The following is a 16,679-nucleotide window of genomic DNA, read 5'->3' as shown; positions in this document are numbered from 1 at the left end:
CAATTCAGAAGGCCCCGGTCACAGCAGTCATCTGGCTGTGGTTTCTGTCGACGAACTACCTGCAGCCAATTCACCTGCCTCCTGGTCAACAGAGGGGTGTGCCTGGGGCGTGGGCATGTGGGAGTGCAGTAGCTCAGGAGACCCAGTCCACAAACGACATTGTGGTTCACAGGTGACCGGGTGCTGGGAGCATTTATTTATATGCACATATGTCCATGTGTTCATGCACTTGTCCAAATATTTACCAAGTACCCATAAACTGGCAGGTGCTGGAGACCCAGGGAGCAAAGACAGATCTGTCCCTGCACATCTCTGAGTGGAACCCTCAGGAGTCCATTGCTTGTGCTTATGTGTCACCACAGTTGTCCGATGGTGTGCTGGGGACAGCATTCATTTTTGTCCTGTGTCTAGGCGCATGCGTCATGGACATGCATGCAGCTATGCTCCCATGCACATGCGCATACAGTTGCATGCATGGTTGGCCATGCGGGCATGTGCAGGCCTAGCCTGGCTGCTCTTTGGATGCCTGCCTGCCTGCCGGCCCTGCCCATCTTCCAGAGTGCCCGGGGCCAGGTGAGGCCAGGAAGCCCGGAAACCTCTCCCAGCCGCTGTGCCCAGTTTCAGGGAAGCCAAGAACTGGCGCTCTGCCCAGGGAGACTGCCTGCCTTCCCACCTGCCCGGGGGCTTCCTGGAAGGCCCAGGATCTAGGCCCAGCCCCCCAATTGAGCTTGCCTGAGCCACTCTCCCAAGCCCACAGAACAGAGGGGGACATGGAACCCCTTTCCCTGCACACGTAGGGGGGCTGCAGAGCCAGAAGATGGAAGCAGAGCACTCTCCATGCGAGCTGTAGAATGGAGGGGCTTCATTGGGGGTACATCTCTGTGCATAGCGGGCGGTCTGTGCACAGACTGGCAATGGAGTCCAGTGCATCCGGGGGGAAAACCCAAGCTAGCATTGAGCCGCAGCCCACCGGACATGGGCATTTGACCTGGAGGCATGGGTCCTCTCACTAATTGGGGTGCACAATGCATAAACTGAGAACTTTGCTCTGAATGTGTCCATCGACGTTTGAATGTGTGCAGCCCCCCATCTGTCTCCACTCAGGACCATGCGAAGCCGCTGGTGCACAGGGGAGGGGATGCATCTTCTTGCCACAGCTGTTTGTAGGCCGGCACACAGTGGGTGTTTCGCGGAATATTTGAATGCCTGCACAGTAGGCATTACCCGGAGCATGTGGGTGCCTGCACACAGTAGGCTTTGCGTGCAAGAGAGAAGTTACCCACGGCTGCTTGTCTGCATGAGGCTCGAGGCTGCTGAGCCACCCCATGTAACCGTGCACGCAAGTGGGACCTCGGCCCCGGGCCGGGCCGGGCAGGTCAGGCTGGGCCGGGGCTGTGGGGCGTGGAGGCTTCTGGGGCTGGCGCCGTGCCCGGGCCGAGCGCGCCAGGCCGCCGGGGGGACGGCGCCGCTCACAAAAGGAGGGTCTGTGCCGCCGGCCCGCCCCGGCCCGCCGCCGGCGCGCACCCCAGCCCCCCGCGGGCCGCCGCAGACACCGCGCCTGGCGGGCACCAGAGGGAGGCTGGCACCGCCGCGCCCCGCCGGGGGCTCCGGAGCGCACGGGCTGCGCGCCCAGGGCGCACGGAGGGGCCCCCTCCCCGATGTGGGCAAAGTGGGGAGCCCGCACCCGCCTCTGTCTCCCATTCTCCAGCTTAAGAATGGGGAATCCCGGACGTCTGCCTTCCGGGGCGCACAGGAAACGGAGAGGGTGGATCTGGGGTCCCCCGTGGGTGAGGGCCCGGGAGAGGCGGGGTGGAGGCCAGGCGTCCGGAGCGCTCTCTGCCTGTCCGACCTCCTCTCGCCACGCGCCGGGGTCATCCATTCTACCTTCCCGTTCTTCCGCGGGAAACTGAGTCACGCTCGCTGAGCTACCTTGGCTAGAAAACGGCAGAGTCCAGATCTGAACCCCAGCGTCTCCCAGCGAGGTCTGGCCCCGGGGAGGGGCTGAGGCACCATGCAGGAGAGGGGAGCCCACCCTCCTCCAGAGGGAATCCCCCAAGTCTGGCCTGGGCGGGGGTCATTCTGAGCTCTATGGACCATGCTAGCGATCCGGTAGACACGCGTTGCACACCTCCCCTGGGCCGTGACGCCACGGCACGGGGATCTGGGGGAGGAGGGAGGCAGACATTTCCCAGGAACCCCACACCTTCCAGAATTAACCCAACGGCGGGGCCACACCCTGCAGTAGAGGGCCAAGAGGGAAGATGACCAGTACAACGGATGGAGCTGCCTCTCAGTGACTGCTTGCTGGGGAGAGAGAAGCTGGGAGAAAAGACAGTACTGTCTGGGTAGGTTTCTGTTCTCTCCAGGAAGCGCTACACCCCTTCTGCTGCTCCCTGAGGGGAGGGGGGAATCTCTAGGGAAAAAAAAAAAAAAGTGGGAGGCTGGAAGTACAGCTAGCTCCATGGCAGAGAGCTGACCTCTGTCTGTGTAAGGCCCTGGGTTCTCTGCAGCACTGAAAAAGGAAATCAAATTGTAAGGCCAGACTGTGGTGGCCCACACCAGCCATCCCAGTTACTCAGGGGGCAGATGTAGGAGAATCTCTCCTGGAAGGGAGGCTGAGCCAAAGCGCAAGACCCTCTCTGAAACAAATAAGGATAAGGTCATCTGGGGGCATGTCTCAAGCAAGAGGCTCTGAAAGTCCAAACCGCAGTACCGCCATAAATAACAACAGAAAGATGTTGAAGCACTGACCTCTGGAACCCCAGAATGTGGCCTGATTTGGAAATGGGCTATGTAATTAACTTAAGACAGCTGGGGCCTAGATCCAGAATGGCTGGCTGCTTTATAACTAGAAGACACCGTCTGGGTGCAAGGTAGGAGTGCTCACCTAGACTGTTCACAGGCTGGGCTCCATCTGCAAAGGGAGGGGTGCAGATTTGAACTCAGAAACTTACATGCATAGGCCACCCTTCCCCTTGCACACACGTGTACATGCATGAGTAAGGGTATTAGTGCCCAGGTAGGAAGTGTGTGAGGGGCACCCTTGTACAACTTCTACGAGAATAAGAAGGAGACTTGAACTCTAGGTCTAGGCCTATCCCTGAGCTCTTCAGCCCATCAGCAGATCTCAGCCTCCTGAGTAGCTTGGATTACAGTAGCTAGGCGTTCCTGTGCCCAGCTGTTTTCCTTTAAACTCTGAACTTGGCCCTTGTTTAGGAGGAGGAGGCTCTACCATGCAAGCCACGCCCCATCACTTAAGCAATATGCTTCCCTTCTTGAGCCACGCCCTCCACCACTTGGGCCACGCCCCCAGCCCAGACCTTGACCTATTCAAATTCATTGAAGGCCTAGGCCATGCCCAGGAGAGGATGCCAGGGTTTCCAGAGCAGTGCCCTGCTAGTGTACTAGATGAGGAAACAGCTCAAAGAGGTCACGCGCCTGGCCTCCTCCACGGACCAACTTCCCTGAACCCAGCGGTGTCATCAAACATGGCCAGAATCCAACAGTCCCCAGGCCAACATGTGTCCTTAAGGGACAAAACAGCCTGTCCTGGAAGCAGAACATGAAAGGTCATTATCAATGCGTCAATCTCATCTTGTCTGGAGACTGAACCACATGCAGGTAGGAAGTGCCAGCAGCTAAGACTTGGGGTCCCCTAGACCCATTCTGAAGTCTCTGGAGGTGAGAAAACAGACCTCCTCCCATCCCTCTGTGTAGCTAACACGGACAACTAAAATCCACCTTACAGACCAGGCCTGTGAGCCAAATATCCTGCCCGTGGCTCACGCCTGTCATCCTAGCCATTATGGAGGCTGAGATCTGACGATTGCAGTTCAAAGCCAACCCAGGCATAAAAGTCCACAAGACTCTTAGCTCCAATTAACCACCAGAATACCAGAAGTGATGCTGTGACTCAAATGGTACAGCACTAGCCTTGAGCTGAAGAGCCCAGAGTTCAAGCCCCACAAAGGACAACATAAATCAGTAAAACAAACAAACTGTGCCAGTGCTGGCAAGGGGAGGTGGGTGGAGCTAGCCGAAGAATCACCCCTATCCAGTCCGGAGGGCTTCTTGGAGGAAGGGGTACTTGAGAGGACCTCCAAAGAAGAGGGTAAGGAGATGTTGCAGCCACAGGCTAGAGTAGGGGCGAGGGGGGGGGGATAGAGAGCCAGGTAGAGCTTGGCTTGTGTCTGGGGGGTGTGAAAGCTACATTGGGGTTCGCTCACTGAAGAGGAATTGGACTAGATGGTCACCCCGGGGGGACACTACAGCCCTCATGGCTGCTCCAGCTTCCCCCCCACTACACACACACGGTGTGTGAGCCCTGCTCGTGCAGACTGTGATCCTGACCCAGGGCTGGGCCTTGAGGCCATGTGCAGACACAAAAAGCCAGAACAGGCTGACCACACACTGGAAAGGGAATTGTCAGGGGCTGGGGACGGGTCAGAGTGGGGTTATGAAATGACCTGGAGGTGATGATTGCACAACATTCTGTGTGCCCCAAATACCACTCAATTATATATGTGTGGATTACATCTCAACCATGTATATTTTGTACCAATACATGATATGTGTGTGATATGTGTGTGATGTGTTTGTGTGTGTGTGTGTGTGTGTGTGTGTGTGTGTGTGTGTGTATGGCTCTAATTTTGACTCAGCCTCTCTCCAGCTGTGTGACCTCCTCTGGCCTTTCTGAACGACCTGTTCGTTCCTGTAAAAGCAGTGACAGTATCTACCTTGAAAATAGATTGTTGCAAGGATCAAAACATATGACAAGGCCTAGGTGTGTGTGGTGAGTCATGCCTGGAATCCCAGGTGCTCAGAAGGTGGAGGAAGAGAGATCTCTTGTCACGAGAACATCTGGAGAGAGAGGGGGGGGAAAAAATCAAAGGTGAGCACGTGTAATCATGATAGCCAATGGACAGTATGTAAAAAATGCCGGGTAATGGAAAATGGTGGATGGAAAGTCGGCATCGCATTGACCAAGAGGCACTGTACTTACAACCTGACTTATCGAAACGGAACCCCTTTGCACAACTGCATAATCAAATGATGATTGTGATGAGATGAAAAAAAACAAAATGGGTGGAGTGGTGGCTCAGCAATGTGGTCCTGGCTCAGGTGGGAGGTGGGAGGTGGAGGGGCATGGCTTAGGACAAGAAAGCAAGACCTGAGGTAGGAGCGGTTGCCAATGGGCGTGGCTTACCGATGGGCGTGGCTTATCACTAGGGTCTTGGCTCTAGCTGTGGTGTGCTATCCAACTAGCAGGAGACCCTGAGTTCAATCCCCAGTACCAAGCAAGGAAGAAAGGTTAGAAGCTGCCAAGCAGGGAGTCTCTGGATTCATGCATCTGCCGACATGCACGAAATCCATCCCGTCTCTGTGCATCTGTTGGTGTGTATGTGCCACCTCCATTTGTGTGTGCATGAACTGGGAAGGGGGACTGTCTTGACACACCCGAAAGTGATCTCACCCCTCTTACCCCAGAGGGCCAGGATGAAGCTGGAGCTGGACTCTCTCTGCTGATCGTGGATAAAGGGACCAGGCAGGGCTAGGGGAGCTGTGCACAGCCTTGGGGGTCCCCTAATTGCATAGAGGGGGAGTGTCTACAACCCAGAGCTGACATTGCTAAGTTTGCCCTGTTCTCTGTCCAAGGAACACACACTGGAGACTCTCTCTCTCTCTCTCTCTCTCTCTCTCTCTCTCTCTCTCTCTCTCTCCCCCCCCCCCCCCCGCACCCTGTCCCTGAGGCAACGGGCAAGGCCGAACCTTGATGACTTGTGACAATTTCTCCCTGACCCAGTGTGAACTCCAGACCAGTGACACCCTGCACATCTCCCACCATGCCATGCTGTGCTCTGTCTCTTCTGAAAACCCAGATGGCAGATTCTTGCTCCCTAGGCCGAGGGCGAGTGGGGTGTCCAGTGGAAGGGAGAGATGAAGCAGTGTGCCTACTGTGAATCACTTGGAGACAATCCCCAACCCCCAAAAGGTTGGGTTGGGATGCTGGGATTGGGGGCTGAGTAGCAGAGGGGTGGGTGCTGGTCCAGCATGCCAGCCTCGGGGCTGGGGTGCTCAGTGATGGTGGGAGGGCCCAAAGTCTCCATTTTTACTCTATAAAAGTGTCTTTTGGGCCAGGTGCCAGTGGCTCACGCCTGTCATCCTACTCAGGAGGCTGCGATCTGAGGATCACAGTTCAAAGCCAACCCCAGGCAGAAAAATCCATGGAGCTCGGGACAGTTCTCAAGTCTGGAGTTGGAGCCCCAGGACTAGCAATGAAAAAGAAAATGTCATTTCAGCTGTCGATTGCATTTAAACCGCATAGTCTATGTGGCAGATTACAGACCCTACTTTTTTTTTAGAAGGGGAAACTGAGGCACAGAAAAGTTAGGCCTCCACTGAGACCCTACTCACTGTATGTCATCTCCAGGGCTCTGGGATCCTTCCTCTCACTAGATAGAGGACCCCAAGTCACCAGGCCCTGGTGGCCAGCTTGAGTCACAGGTAAGGTGACAGGGAGCCTGCAGGACAGGCCACCTCAGGGCTACCTACCTGCTAGGAGGAACTTGGGGAGGACCTGGAGTTTGGGGGGACCACCAGTCCTCTCCACCACCCCCTCCCCTCATGGGCCAGGAATGGGTCTGCCTGGGCACCCCATCATCTCCCCACACCTCCCCCCTGGCTGTGTGTGTGTGTGTGGGGGAGTTCTCTACACCGAATTCTCCATCCCCCCCCAAACCTGCACCCCATTGAGTCTTCCTTGCCCTCTGACCTCTACCCAAGTGTCCCCCCCACCTTCTCTCCACACACGCCTGGGAGCCCCCTCCCCGCCCTCTGGGGGTGCCCTCCTTTCCCGGGGCTCCCTGCCCCCCAGGAGGGATCCCGCTCTCCCTCCGCTCGGCGGTGGCGGCCGCGGGGCGGGCGGAGGGCGGCGCCCGGGGCGGGGAGGCGCCGCGCCCGGGGCGGGGGGACCGGGGCGGCGGCCGGCCCGGCTCCCAGTTTCGGTTCAGAGCGAAACGCAGCCCGTGCCAAGCCCGGCGGCCGCGAGCGCGGCGCTTTCTTTTTTTTTATTTTCCGTGCTTGCTGATTTTTCAGTTTGGGGGAAAAAGGAAAAAAAGCCTTGTGATGCCAGGGAGCTGGGGTGGGGGGCGGAGTGGGGGGCAGCACCCGGGGGGCCTGAGGACCCCCCCGTGTGGTCCCAGGTGCCCGCGGGACCTCTCCGGGCCCCCGGGGGCGGCGGGGAGCCCGACGGTAACAGCCGCGGCTGGGCGGCCAGGTTTCGTCATAAACCGGTCTCTTAATGGCCGTGGGGCGGCAGGAGGGGGGCGGAGGGGGCGGCGCCGGCGGCCGCCTGGAGGTGCTAATGAGGGGCCTGAGCCGCGCTTCCCCGGGGAGGGGGCAGAGGGGGGCGGAGGGCGCGGAGGGCGCGGGGGGGCGGGGTACCCCCCTCCCCAGCACACAGGAGCCCGTTCGGTATGGAGACGTTTATTACAAGGCGCGCCGTGGGAGAAGCAGACGTCGCAGGTCCACGTCCTGCGTGGCGCGCTCCTCCCCGGCGGTTCCGGCAACAAAGTGCAAACAGAAAAACTCCATCGGCGACGAAACTCGCGGTGCGCCGAGTCCCAGGGCGGCGGCCGTGACCCCGCCGCTCCCCACGGTCCCCGCGGGAACGCGCGCGCCGGCCGGCTCCGCAGCGCGGAGTCCAGACCCTCCGTCCGAGGGGGGCCGCGCCCCGCCCCGCTCCGCCGGTCCCGCCGGCTGTGCGCCCGCCCGTCCGCCGCCCGCGTCGGGTCTGGGCTCGGGGTCCCCTCTTCCGCTGGCCCGGGTCCCCCTCTTCTCTCTCGGTGGCCATCTGTGGCTCGCTCCTGGCTGGCCACCACCGGTGCCCGCTCCTGCTCCTGCTCCTCCTCCTCCTCCGTCTCACACTCGGCCCCCGATGCGCTCGTGGGTTGGGTGGTTTGGGGGTGGTTCTTCTGGGAGGGGAGGGGGGATCAATAGGTGTTTTTGTGTCGTGGTGTCGTGCCGGGAACGGGGCGCCTCAGCGTTCCTGGAGCGAGATATAGGGAACCCACTGATTGTTCCCCCGACTCTCCTCGCAGTAGCTGGCCACCTCCACCAGGCCGTGGCTCTTCCAGGCGTCGGCGTGCGGGTTCTGCGGGAGGAGGAGAGAGAGAGGGCAGGGTTCAGCGGGTGCCCGGGGAGTGGGGGGGGGGCGGCGCGGAGGTGCCAGGCATGGCTGCGCGCTGAGCCGGGGCGGAGGGGGGGGAAGGGGGGGCAGACTCACCGTGACCAGCAGGCAGTGCAGGTCCCGGGCCTCGGCGCTGCCCTGGGGCTCGGGGGGCTCCCCCAGCAGCTCCGCCAGCCGCTGCATGCCCGACACCCTCACGATGTCAATGTCGTTGTCGCAGCAGAAGGACTGGATGAGGGTGAAGTGGATTTGCAGGGCGATGTCGTCTTCTTCCTCCTCGTCGATGGCCAAGAGGCACAGGACCACGCTGTCGGGGTCCCTGAGGGGAGCAGAAGGAAGGGGGGGCAGGTCAGGCGGGGTCCCGGGAGGAAGCTCCATGCACGGGGGTGGGGGTGGGTGGGAGGGGGAGGGAGAGGATTGCACAGCAAAGGTGCCGGGATAGGGGGCTGCGGGGGGGGGGCGCAGGGGATCCAAGCGATGGGGGGGGCTGGCACCCCATGCAGGCCGGGGGTGGTGAAGATGCTGCAGCCTTCCTGCCCGAAACGGAGGATCCCCGCTACATTTGGGGAGGGGGGGCATGCACATCCATGCAAAGAGGTCGGAGTGGGGGTTCTGACTCACACATTCATCAGCTTGGCCGACTCGTACACCCCCACGGTGAGGCGATCGAGGCGCTGCGCGGCCACCAGCAGCTCCTCCACCGCCGCGGTCACCGTCTGCATCCTGCGGCCAGGGCACCAGGGGACAGGAGGTCAGCCGCTGGGACGGCCCGGGCGCCCGCCTGCCGCCCCGCCGGCCCCACGCCCCGGCCACCCGGCTACTCACTTCTGCGCTGCGTTGTCGCACGCCACGACCTCTTCCAGAGTCATATTAGCCCCACGACCAAGTCCCCAAGCAGAATGTGCAAAAAAAAAATTATTTTATAAAATCAAGATTCAAAATAAGAAAAGACGAGCCAGACAACCGTCTTGCACAACCGGAACTGCTCAAGGCGCTTCCTAGTAACAGCGAAATCTCTTCCCCGAAAAGTCGGGGGTGGGGGAGAAAAAAAGAAGAAAGCGGAAAAAGAAATTGCAAAGTCCTCCAGCGAAATTAATCCAACGAGCCAGGGCGAAGCCGAGGCGTCCAGGACGTCTGCGAACTGCGCTCCCAGCGACCGCGGCTGCCTTTTATAGACCAGCCCCGCCGGGGGCGTGGCCACGCCGGCACACTACCGCCCTCTCATTGGTGGAAAAACAAAGGCTGGGACAGCCAGCGCCATGATTGGTCGGCGGCAGAGAGTGGGTGGAGCGCCGTACGGGGGTGCCCCACGTGGGGGCGAGGCGGGGGGGGGGGGGGGGGGTGAACTGAAGTGCCTGAAAAAAAAACAAAAAAACCAGAAACAGAAGTTGTGTTTTTTTTTTTTTTTTTTTTCCCTCTTCTGATTCCCGGCAGCCGCGCCGCGGTTCGGGGCGCGCGCGGGATTTCCAGCGCGCGAGGCGGCCTGGATTTTCGCGGAGAGGGGCGGAGCCTGGAATCCCCTCTCGGTCCAGTCCTGGGAGAATCCCGGGGCACCCTTCCCCAGGGCTCGATCGGGGAGTTGCATGGGGAAGAGGGGGGCTCCGTCTGCAGCTTTGATCCTCGTAGGGCGGTAGTATGGGGGTGCTGGCCTTCCTTTGGTTCTGAGGATTTCCCCACCCCAGACCCTGGTTGACTTAATTTCTCTGAAAAAGGGCAGCCCAGGCCTTGCTGGGTTAGTTAAATACAGCAAGGAGCAAGCACTTAACAAGTTTGCTGGTTGCCAGCGGTGTCTTCCCCAAAAGTGAGGGCTTGCAACAGGCAACCTCTGCGTCCCCCCAACCTGTCTCTGGCGAATACACACCGGCCTCCCTGGGCTGAAGGAAGCGGTAAAATGAAATCAGTGGGTGTGCAGGTGGAGATACCGTAACTGCTCCACAAGTGGCCTCAGGGGGGCGGGATCTGCACATGCAGGGGCGCCCCGGGGACCTCGGGACCCGGCGCCCCCGCCGCGCCCCCCCACCTCGAGTTTCAGGGTGGGGAAAGGGCGGGAGGCGCAGGTGGCCCAGGCGTCCTGCGGGGCTGGAGGGCGGGCGCGCTCCCTGCCGGGGGCTGCGGCTCAGCTCTGGACCCCGAGTCCCGCTGGCTTCCTCATCCAGGTCCAAGCCTTGGGAGCAAGCAGCGGGTGTGCGTGCATGCGGTGCGAGACACCCGGGAGAAACCGAGGCTGGAGACGCTGACTTTTCCTGCCCAAAGCCCTAGGGAGTCGCAGCCAGGATTCCACCCCCACACCCCACCCACGCGTGCACACCGCACAGCCACCCTCGGGGACGCCCCCCGCGCGCGCCTCTCTGCAGCCTGGGAACGCAGGGACCCGCGTGGGACTGTCTCCCACGGTCCATCGGGGGGCTCCGGGTGACTCACAGCTGAGCGCCCTCCCCCGCCAGCCGCGGGCCAGGCCTCCGCCCCGCGCCTCGGTCTCCCCGGGGGGGGGGGGTGAGAAGCCCGCGGGCCCGGCTGACGCATCGCTGCGCCTCCGCACCGCCCACCGCGGGGGCGCCAAAGGTCCCCGGCGTGCGCGGCGCCGCGCCGCCCCCTGGCGGCCACACGCGGTCACTACACCCTGGCTTCCGGAAGGCCCGGGAGGCGCAGGCACGCACGCCTAATCCACGCAGAGTTTTCCTGCACATCAGTAGCCTTGAGCAAAAAAGATGGGAAAAAAAATAAGCGCAGGGACAGCGCCAAGGCCCTGAGTTCAAGTCCCAGGACTGACCAAAAAATAATATTAATAATTGCTTTTATTTTTATATTATTTCATTGCTTTTATTTTGTTACACAAAATAATATAAAAATAAAAGCCACTGATGCCTGGCTTTAGTGTGGTGTTTTTTTGTTTTTTTTTGCCAGTTGGGGCTTGGACTCAGGGCCTGAGCACTGTCCTTGGACTTTCTCAAGGCCAGAGCTCTACCCCTTGAGCCTCAGCACCACTTCTGGCTTTTTTTCTATGTATGTGGTACCGAGGAATGAAACCTGGGTCTTCGTACATGCTAGGCAAGCACTCTACCACTAGGACAAACTCCCAGCCCTTTAGTGCAGTGTTTTACACATACAAGATACATTCCATTTTATATTTGTAATATTTACATATTCAGATCAACACATTCTTGCCTGGGCCCCCTTCATTTGTTATTCTGGTTTTAAAACATATATGTATGATTACAATTATTTGACAGTATATCATCTAGTGGCAATCAATATATTCCCAGGTTCGTGTCAAACCATCACCACTACCAAATCCACAAGTTTACTATCTTGCCTAAAAATAGTTTATTTACTCCTCTTGCAGTCCCTGCTAACTGCTAATTTCCTTTAATGTCCTCAGCTTCATCCACCTTATAGCCTGGGTGAGATCTTCCTTTTCTTTTCTTGCCAATCCTAGGGCTTGAACTCAGGGCCTGAGCACTGTCCTTGGACTTTCTCAAGGCTAGAGCTCTACCACTTGAGCCACAGCACCACTTCCAGCTTTTCTATGTATGTGGAAATGAACCCGGGTCTTTGTGCATACTAGGCAAGCATTCTACCACTAGGCCAAACTTCCGGCCTGAACTTCCTTCATTTTCATGGCTGAATGGTACTCCATGATATGGATGGGCTATGCTGTGTGTCTTCTTCTTTGCCCTACCTAGAACAAGTTAGCCTGTTTCAGAGGCCTGCTTTCATAAACAGTGAACTCCCCACAAGACTGGAGGTGTGGCTGGAGTGGCAGAGACTTTGATCAAACAAGCAAAGTAAGAGCACAAACGCTGAATTTGATTTTGATACACACACACACACACACACACACACACACACAAAGTTTGTACAACTAAGCACTCCTAATCCGGAAGAACGCCATTAGAATACAACAATTCAAATGAAAACTATGCCCAAGTTACCACAGTGAGCTAGACAGACTCAAGTCAGGAAAGAATCCCAGCTATTGCTGAAGGTGAGATTGCAAGGCTCACAGTTCAAGATCAACCCAGGGAAAAATGTTCAGAGATCCTCCTCCTCCTCCTTCTTTTCTTCCAGCCCTGGGACTTGAACTCAGGGCCTTATACTCTCACTTTGCTTCGTGATCCTCAAGGCTGATATTCAGCCACCTAAGCCACAGCTCTGCCCTCAGCTTTTTGCCAGGTAAGACACCCTGCCTCACTAAACCAAAGGAGAGAGCTGGGTGGCCCCCTGGTGTCAGGGATGGGGCTCAGGCACTCTTAAAAGGGAGAGACTGGGATTTATGCCTCGGCCCTTGCACTGATAGGGAGGGGGGCACATGGCTGCTCTCATCTGAATGGCTGCTCTCTTGCAGAGGCGGATGGGTAAGATGGTGGTTGCTTTGATTGAAGCAGTCAAGGCGGACTTCTTGGAGGAGGTAACATTTAGGCAGGTACCTGAATGGTATTTAAAAAAAGAAGAAGAAGCAAGGCTTGATAGCTCTGAGAGAAAGGAATTCCAGGTTGATGGAATGATTCGTGCAAAGGCCCTGGGGCAGGTGGAACCTGTTGGAGGAGCCAGGCTGGCACGGAGGGAGCCAAGGGACCCAGGAGGAAGGGGCAGGTGTTAACATGGCAGCTCCACAGGGGGGTGTGGACTGGTTCACGGGGGTGGCCTGGAAGCTTCTAGAATGTCTGAAACTGGGGAAGGGCTGGGCTCTGACTTCAGTGTTTTGTGTGGATGATCAAACTCTGGTTCCTGCCCCCCCCAGGAGAGACTTCCTGGTGGGGGTGAGTCAGGCTATGAAGCTCCAGACATTCGTAAGACAGGAAGAGCTGGGGGGAGGGAGGCAGGAAGGACACCCCAAGCCAGGTGTTGGGATCAGAGAAAGGGCCTGGATGTGTGTGTGGGGGGGTGGGGTGGGCTGTGACCGGTTCCCAGTGCTGGGGCTGGAGGAAGGCCTGGCTCCGGGTCATGCTCTCCTGGTTCAAACTATCTGCCTAGCCAGGCCAGGTGACTCATGTCTGCAACCCCAGCTACTCTGGAAGCAGAGAATGGGAGAAGCCAGCCTTGGGGTGGGGAGAAGTCAGGAAGACCCCACCCCATCACACCCAGTCACCCCATCTCCACCAGTCAGCTGGAGGTAGTGGTGTGTGCCTGTGATGTCAGTGTATACCGGAGGCTGCAGTTGGCAGCCTTGCTATGGGGTTCACCATATGAAGTCCAGCTCCAGAGACAAACCTGAGCTCCTACTTGAAAAATGGCTTTAAAAACAACAACAACAAAAATGCTGGGTGGGACTCAGGTAGCACCCACACTTGCCTAGAAAGCAGAGAACCCCCTGCCCCCCCAAAAAAAAACTCTCATAAAAAAGTCTCCTACCTGCAACCATTCACCAGCTGTGCATCCAAGAGTCTGTGCCTTGATGTCTTTTGATGGAGAAACCCATGAAAACCAGTTTAAACTGGGTTTGGCTCCAGGAGGAATGGGGCCCCCCCCCACCGTGGTTACCATGACAACCTCTGAAGCCCGCCCTTCCCTTCCTGCCTTCTCATCGGCCCCTTTTATCCCCAGTCACCCCCACATCGGCACGGTCCTCCTCTGTCCCCCACAAAAATAGCACCACAGGCCAGCTGTACATCCAGCGACTCAGGGGGCTGAGATCTGAGGGTCGAGGTTCAAAGCCAGCTCTAGGCAGAAAAATCTACAAGGCATTTTTTTTTTTTTTTTTGCCAGCCCTGTGACTTGACCTCAGGGCCTGAGCACTGTCCTTGGGTTTTCTCAAGGCAAGCACTCGACCACTTGAGTACAGCACCACTTCTGGTATGAGGTACGGAGGAATTGAACCCAGGTCTTTGTGCACGCTAGGCAAGAACTCTACCACTAGGCCAAATTCCCGGCCCCAAGGACCTCTTATCTCCAATGAATCACCAAAAAAGCCAGAAGTGGGAAGTGTGCTGTGGCTCAAGTGGTAGAGCCCTAGCCATGAGCTGAAGAGCTCAGGGACAGCGCCAAGGGCCTAGAGTTCAGGCCCCACGACCAGGCGAAAATACATACATACATACATACATACATGCATACATGCTGGAAGTTGAGCTGTGGCTCCAGTGGTAGAGCAGGAGGGTGCCCAGGCCCTGAGTTCAAGCTTCATACTGACACACACACACACACACACACACACACACACACACACACACACACACAAGAAAATGCAGAGCATGGCAGTTCACAGCTGTAATCCCAGTAGGAGTCAGGAAAATCCAGATTCCAGGCCAGGCTGAGCTGCCTCCTGAGACTGTTTCAAAACATTGAACTATGAACTGAGATTCAGTGTGTGCAAGGCCCTGGGTTCCGTCCTGAGCACTGGAAAAAAGGAAGAAAGAAGGGGAGAATTGATGACCTCCCTCAGGCACAGTTGCTCCTCTTTATTGTTCTATTTGTTGGCCATGGGGCTTGGACTCTGGGCCTGGGCGTTGTCCCTGAGCTCTTCAGCTCAACGATACCACCCTACCCCCTGAGGGCCAAGCACCACTTCCAGTTTTCCAGTTCTCTAGTGGTTAATTGGAGGTAAGAGTCTCCGGGTCTTTCGTGTCTGGGCTGGCTGGCTTTCAACTGTGATCCTCAGATCTCAGCCTCCTGAGTAGCTGGGATGACAGCCTAAACCTAGCTTTTATTCTTATTTTTAACATTTTTTGTGCCAGTCCTGGGGCTAGAACTCAGACTGGGTGCTGTCCCTGAGCTCTTTTGCTCAAGGCTAGTACTCTTGCCACTTGAGCCACGGCACCACTTCTAGTTCTCTGTGGTTATTGGAAGATAAGTTTTAGAGACTTTCCTGCCTGGGCTGGACTGGAACAAGGGTACTCAGGTCTCAGCCTCCTTTCCCACTGCCAGTGTTTGCTCCTCTGCCCTCCCCAGGACATAACAGATGTGCAGTTAGTGCCTGCCGATCTCATTCCTTCTCTCCCTCCTGTCAGCTGAGATTCCAGGGCCTCTAGCCTCGGAATTCAGACACAAAGCGTCCAGATGTGGAATCCGGGCTGGAACATCTGCCCCACACTCCCTGAAACCCAGAGCCTGGAACTCAGTCTCCAGAATTCTGCATCGCTCGCCCCACACATTGAGATTGAGGTTGCAGAATCTGGAGTTCCAGACTTTAAAATCCAGGCTCCGGGAATCCGGGCTCCGGGCTCCAGCTCTGAGACTCTATGATCCGGGAATCCGGGCTCCGGGATCCAGCTCTGGGAATCCTTGATCCGAGAGTCCAGGCTCCGGGATTCCGGACTCCCTACGATCCAGCCCTGAAAATCCAGGCTTCGGGAATCCAGGCTCTGGGATCCAGCTCTGAGAATACATGATCTGGGAATCCAGGCTCCGGGAATCCGGGCTCCCTGCGATCCAGCTCCGGATGCGGAGCTCCCGCCAAGGGCAGCCGTTGGGTTCAGATTTTTATTTTATTATCTTTTAAAAACTCTGGCGCCAAAATCCAGTCCCCAGCGGGATGGAGGCGCCAGGGGCGTGGAGGGAGTGGGGGGCACAGAGGTGTCAGCATCCCGCACCCCCAAAGCAGATAGCAAGTGTCCGGCCTGGGGTGGGGGGGGCTCTGTGCCTCAGTTTCCCTGTCCGGGAACCGGGCCTGCCCCTCTTCTCCCCCATGGCGAGTCGAAGCTGGGGGGCCTGTGAAGGTGACCCCCGCCCCGAGTGGGTCCCCAGAGCTCCGTGATCGGACACCCGGGGGTCACTGAGCTGTCAGCGCCAACATTTTGAAAGTGCGGCGGGACACCCCTCTAACTTGGCGCGGAGAGGGCCGGGCCCCAGCCCGGGCGGCGCGCGGGGTGCTGGGACTTGGAGTCCAGTGTGCCAGAGGCGAGGGGTGGGGTGGGGTGGGGTGGGGAGGGGCTCCCCCCTCCGAGCTCCGCCCAGGGCCTAGAAAAAAGGCGGGGAGCCGCCGCCCGCATTCTGCCCCGATTCATCTGCGGTGCAAAGGAAACCCCTGGGCTGGGTGGAGGAAACGCACGCACGGGCAAAGGTCCGGGGGCAGCCAGGTGGTGGAGTGGTGGCGGCCTGAAGGGAAATGAATGGAGGCGATTGGAGAATTGTTTTTTTTTTTTTTAAACCTGTACTTAGACTTGAACTCGGCCAGAGCACTGTCCCTGACCTTGTCCAGTGTGTGTGTGTGCGTGTGTGGTTTTAACTGAAGATGAGTCACAGACTTTCTTGTACGGGCTGGCTTAGAACCCTCATCCTCAGACCTTAGCCTCCTGAGTAGCCCAGAGGACAGGCGTGAGTTTCCAGCTCCTGGCACACTATTTCATTTTTCTGTTTTTCAAATTTAATTGTTTGCATATCTCCAGTTACGATTGTTTGCGGGGAGGCGGGGAGAACGAGATTCTTTTTAATAAGCTCCCAACAAGAACGAGCCGGAGACTACAAGTCCCAGCGTGCCTCGCGGCACCGGCACCAAACTACAACTCCCGGCGTGTCTTTCTCTTCTCCCGGCGTGCCCCGCGCGCGCGCGCGCAAG

General features: G+C 57.8%; 1 protein-coding gene across 1 annotated transcript; it reads right to left on the bottom strand.

Moving 5' to 3' along the window:
• Positions 1 to 7,446: 7,446 nt before the first annotated feature.
• On the bottom strand, positions 7,447 to 9,147 carry Gadd45b (growth arrest and DNA damage inducible beta). The gene is made up of 4 exons (XM_090341091.1): positions 9,014 to 9,147; positions 8,810 to 8,911; positions 8,285 to 8,507; positions 7,447 to 8,152 (listed from the first exon to the last, which is right to left on the bottom strand). Exons 1-4 carry the CDS (start codon positions 9,055 to 9,057, stop codon positions 8,039 to 8,041), a joined length of 483 nt encoding a protein of 160 aa, XP_090197217.1. The 5' UTR covers positions 9,058 to 9,147; the 3' UTR covers positions 7,447 to 8,038.
• Positions 9,148 to 16,679: the final 7,532 nt, after the last annotated feature.

Source organism: Megascapheus bottae, chromosome 1 (genome assembly GCF_031878675.1).
Source record: "Megascapheus bottae isolate mThoBot1 chromosome 1, mThoBot2.hap1, whole genome shotgun sequence".
NCBI classification, from domain to species: domain Eukaryota; kingdom Metazoa; phylum Chordata; class Mammalia; order Rodentia; family Geomyidae; genus Megascapheus; species Megascapheus bottae.
This window is presented reverse-complemented; position numbering and strand designations above follow the sequence as displayed.

Coding starts and splice junctions, on each gene's coding strand:
- Gadd45b (XM_090341091.1), bottom strand. CDS start 9,057: ATGACTCTGGAAGAGGTCGTGGCGTGCGACAACGCAGCGCAGAA. Junction 8,912..9,013: donor TGCGACAACGCAGCGCAGAA/GTGAGTAGCCGG, acceptor CCCTGGCCGCAG/GATGCAGACGGTGACCGCGG. Junction 8,153..8,284: donor TGCACTGCCTGCTGGTCACG/GTGAGTCTGCCC, acceptor CTCCTCCCGCAG/AACCCGCACGCCGACGCCTG.